The sequence below is a fragment of the Sinocyclocheilus rhinocerous genome, unplaced genomic scaffold, assembly GCF_001515625.1.
Source record: "Sinocyclocheilus rhinocerous isolate Xijiao unplaced genomic scaffold, SAMN03320098_v1.1 scaffold519, whole genome shotgun sequence".
In the NCBI taxonomy this organism is placed as follows: domain Eukaryota; kingdom Metazoa; phylum Chordata; class Actinopteri; order Cypriniformes; family Cyprinidae; genus Sinocyclocheilus; species Sinocyclocheilus rhinocerous.
The window spans coordinates 113,268-118,393 of NW_015665048.1; the positions used below are offsets into that span (position 1 = coordinate 113,268).

The 5,126-nt window shown below is 33.6% G+C and overlaps 1 protein-coding gene across 1 annotated transcript in view; it reads right to left on the reverse strand.

Moving 5' to 3' along the window:
* Positions 1-609: 609 nt before the first annotated feature.
* LOC107731075 (uncharacterized) overlaps positions 610-5,126 on the reverse strand; it is a 6,312-nt gene continuing 1,795 nt past the window's right edge. Inside the window, exons 5-10 of the mRNA XM_016542059.1 lie at positions 3,634-3,762; positions 2,926-3,432; positions 2,018-2,119; positions 1,333-1,449; positions 878-982; positions 610-669 (exon numbers count right to left, since the gene is read on the reverse strand). Of these exons, the coding sequence (XP_016397545.1) occupies positions 888-982; positions 1,333-1,449; positions 2,018-2,119; positions 2,926-3,432; positions 3,634-3,762 (950 nt within the window). The 3' untranslated portion in view covers positions 610-669; positions 878-887. The remainder of the gene's footprint in view (positions 670-877; positions 983-1,332; positions 1,450-2,017; positions 2,120-2,925; positions 3,433-3,633; positions 3,763-5,126) is intronic.

Genomic DNA, 5,126 nt, shown 5'->3' on the forward strand with positions numbered 1-5,126 from the left:
TATTATATTATATTATATTATATTATATTTATACGTATAATATTATATTTTACATAATTATATAGCCTATAATATACTTTATATAAAAATATATTATAGTATATAATATCTACATAGAGACGTTATTTCCGGGTCCAATACATTGGTTTTCGTGCACGTCAGTAAGTCATTGACAAATTTGAAGCATATTTACATTACTTCTTTTATTCTAATAATTATAATTATTAAATAATTCTGTTGATTATTTATTCTATCTTTTATTCTTCTATATTTTTTCTGCCCTTTTTAAATTATTTCATTTATTCATAAAAAAACGACTAATAAAGTGTATAATCAAATCCTTATATTATAATCACATTGCACTTGAATAAAGTTAAAGATGCAATCTGCCGATTGTCCTGCATATGATGCAATCTGCCGATTGTCCTGCATATGACTGCATATAAACCTGTCTTCTTACGATGCACTTTGATGATTTTCAAGTGCTACTTAAGTTACAATGCTTTTGGGAAACAGACCGTAATATTAAGATCAGTCGTACGATCGTTTTTACGAACTTCTTAGGCTTACGAAGCTTTTGGGAAACGCAGCCCAGAACATTTTTTGATCCTCAAAACTCACCTCAGTCCGTTAAGAGAACAAACAGATGTCCAAGTTCACTTTTAGACACTAAAAACAAAAATGTGCATTTATGTGTCAGTTCTTTTTAAAGATTTCATGCTTTTATTTTTATATTTTAGAGAATTTCTGTTTGCTTAACTAGCTTTATTAGTGATATAAACTGTTACATAGTTTAAACAAGAATCTTTTTGAAACATTATAAATTACTTACATTTTCTTTAAATGACACAAACATGGTTAATGACAAAACTCTTACTTTTGGGTGGTTAAATTTTCTTGCTGTCCTCTTTCAATGTTTTCAATCTTTCAAATGTCTGTGATCCACTGGCTTGTCCTTTTCTTTCATCTTTGCGTTGAGACACTTTAAAAAATGAAGATATGAACCAATAGTTTTGTGTGGTGAGTGCATAAAACCATTGACATTTCACAAACAATTTCAGACAAGAACAGAATTTATTTTAGATGTAAAATTATTTAATACATTAGAATACAGAAATAAGTTTTTTTCTTATAAAATTCTTGAATAAGAATTTTCTGCTAAAAAATTGTTAGTTAATTAGCTTTATTAGTGATATAAAGAGTTACAGAGTTTAAACAAATTGGTAGCTTCTTGAAACATATTTAAGCTGTAATACCATAATATATTATAATGATCTATAATATTGCTAAAGCAAAGTTACATTAAAGTTTTCTTTAAATGTCAGTTCTTACTGTTGGGTGGATCAATTTCCTTGCTGCCCCGTCTCACTCTCACAAATGTCTGTGATCCACTGGCTTGTGAATCTTCCTCTCTGGACTCAATCTCTCGTTCATCTTTGTGTTCAGGCACTTAAAAGATAAAAGATATGAACCATAGTTTTCTTTTCTGTGCTTGAGTCTTGCTGTAAATGTCAAAGGTTGTGTGTCCAGTCAAACTATACAAAATTTTGTCACAAATTAATTTGGCACTTGGTAGAAGACGGTCAACATGGTCAAGTTGTGTGAGATGCCCTTATCCTCAAAAAACATCAACAAAACTAATGTGACCCAGACTAGGTACAAGTTCACAATGGTGATTAATTTGTTTTGTGTGATAAGTGCATAAAACCATTGAAATTCAAGAGGGATTTAGAGGTCCATGTTCACTATTTTAGACACTAAGAACAGAGTATTTTCTTTAGGTGCCATTTCTTTTAGATTTCTTTTAATTTATTTCAAACATTCAAATATAGAAATAGGCTTAGAGAATTTTCAGCTGAAATTGTTTAATTAGCATTATGATAAACAGTTGCACATTTTAAACAAACTGGTAGCTTTTTGAAACATATAATAATAATAATATATTACTTTAATGGTCTATAATATCACTAAAGAAAAGCTACTTACAATATAGTTTTCTTTAAATGTTAATTCTTACTGTTGGGTGGATCAATTTCCTTGCTGCTCCGTCTCACTCTCACAAATGTCTGTGATCCACTGGCTTGTGAATCTTCCTCTCTGGACTCAGTCTCTCCTTCATCTTTGTGTTCAGGCATTTAAAAAACATAAAAAATAGTAATTGCACAAATATTCAAAATAGTCTTACCCACTTACTTTGTATGTATGACATATTGCATATCACTGCACTTAAAACAGGACTGACAGTTCTTTCAGATATTCTTAAAGGGGTCATATGATGTGATTTCATTTTTTCCTTTCTCTTTGGAGTGTTACAAGCTCTTGGTGCATAAAGAAAGTCTGTAAAGTTGCAAAGACTAAAGTCTCAAATCCAAAGAGATATTCTTTATAAAAGTTCAGAGTCGCACATTCTGAGCTTGAGGGGCGGGATGTTCAGACGCACGCTAGAGGCGGTTTAGCGAATCACAACACACTGAGCCAGCTGACCAATCTCAGCCCATCGCGTATTTCTGAGGGAGGGGCTTCATAAAAACAGGAAATAATCGAGGCGTTTGTTAGAGAAGGGACAGAGAGGTGTGGAATAAAGGTAAATTATGTGAAAAATAATGCGGTTTTTAAAAAACGAAGCATGAACACATGTTAGACTGCACCCCATAAACACAATCAAGCCTAGAAAAAACCCAGTCAACCACCCCTTTAAATAGTGAGCAATCTATGTAGAAACCAGCTGCAAATTGAAACAGCTCACTGGATGACAGAGTTTCAGACTCAGCCCATAACAAACTGGCAGCGTGTTTTCCTTTCAGCTTTTCTGAGCTGGCAGACACACCAGAAACCTAACTAAATGCATAAAAAACTAAAAAAAGTGAAAATTTCATCCGATGTCCCCTTTAAATAGTATAACTGATTATGTTGAAACTCACTTACCTTCTGGTCTTTGTGCTGTCCTTGGCTGTCCTCTTGATAGCAGGGCTTGTTCAACTCCTGCTTCAGTCAGTTTCTGTTCTAGTGCTTTGCACTTCTGGCTCTCTTCTTGCAGCATTGCATCTTTTAGGTCAACTTCTGTTTTGAGGTCCCTAATTTTCTTCTGTAGATTTTGCACTGTCTTATTCATCTCTGTCAATTTTCTCTTGTATTCCATGTGAAGATGAGCCGAAACTTTTTTAAAGAACTCAAAATTATTTATAAAACATTTACTTTTTTTATTCTGTATCATTCTCTCCACTTTTACAAATAAATCTGCTACACTTTGGTTTGTGCCATTTAATATATGGTACCTCTTACCACATGCCTTAACACAATGATTAGCATTTGGCTGATTATGACGACATTCATTGATGAACAGCACCATACTGTAGTCTAAAGCCTCCTGACCAAACGCTTCTCTGATGGCATCTAAAAGGTAAAGCTCTTTATTACTTTTTTCATCAATGACTAAGAGAAAAGCATGTGGGCCAGGAAAGGCCAGTGATTCACAAAACTCCATTTCATTTTTCAATGATTTGACTGCATTTTTTAAAAACCAGAATGATTTCAAACGTTCCAACCAGTTAACTGGAGTTGTCACTACAGACACGTGATGATTGTGAACATGACCCTGTCTTAACTCGCATATTGCAGGACGGTACCTCGAACCTAACTGGCTTTCCCCTAATATGAATGCAGGAACTTTATTCATTAGATTATTATCACTTCCAAGCACTATAAATCTCATGTTTTCAACAGAGCCATTGGAATGTCCTGCTGCCTGTGTGAATGTTCCATCTGTTAATAAGGATAAAAATGAGTCAGCTCACAAATGGAAAAGCACACATAAAACTGAACATTGTAATCTTGGTGATAAATATAAATTAATACAGTCTTCCAGTTGTGCTAAAATACAACAGTTATGACACAAAACATCTATTCATCAAATCACTGCTTATTACACAGATCTCTGGAATACGTGATTTGGATTGAATACTGTGATTGAACAATTAAATATTTCTAATTAATGACTGCTGTCCTGAGCAATGCTGCATAACTGACGGTCCATTTGGGCAATTTATGTTTTCTGGATAACTAATTAGTTTGTGATCGGCTTCTTTTAAGTAATACCACAAATTATTATTATTCAATAAATACAGTGTGTGCATAATTATTAGGCACGTTGATATTCTGATCATCTTTTTTTCCAAGCACATTTGACCAATTCCAAACCACATCAGTCTTAATAACTACTATTAGTTTTGTATTTAATCATTTATAAGTGATATACAGTAGTCAACATTTGAAGTGGATCAAAAAAGTTCATCAAAGTTGTCCTAAGACAAGAACGGGTATTGTTTTGGTTTTAGGACAACTTTGATGAAAGGTTTTGATCCACTTCAAATGTTGACTACTTTATAATTGTCCATGAAGGCTGGAAGTGAAAAACTCCTTATATACAGGTGTGCAGAATTATTAGGCAGGTTTGCTTTTACAGATAAAATGAGCCAAAAAAGAGATTTAACTCAGACTGAAAAGTAAAAAATGATTAAATCCCCATGAGAAATATTCAAAACTAATGCAATACAGAAATTGCAAAGTTAAGACATAACCATTGGACAGCAAAATGCTCACTGGGTCAGAAAAAAACAGGTGAAGAAGAAAAGGCACATGTTAACTGCAAAAGAATTAAGAATTAATATGAAGAAATAGGTGTAAAACCGTCAGGAACCATTTAGTCCCCAGCGCCACCATTTTCCAGAACTGCAACCTTCCTGGAGTCTCCAGAATTACAAGGTGTCAGGTTCTCAGAGACTTTGCTTGGGTAAAAAATCCTAAAAATATATAATTTTTAGTCCATCTCCTATCCTGAAAAGTCTGTCTTGCAAGATTGACTATAAATGAGCTCCTTAAACTTACTGCCACAAGAGGATGTGGTGCTGATCCTTCAAGAGTCACTCACAACTTATCTGTCCATAATACAGATAAGACAGATACCATTATCAGTCTTAATGTATTTCACAACAATTCAGCATGCTATTCTTATTAAGTGAGGGTAATTTCTTTAGGATTTTTTACCCAAGCAAAGTCTCTGAGAACCTGACACCTTGTAATTCTGGAGACTCCAGGAAGGTTGCAGTTCTGGAAAATGGTGGTGCTGG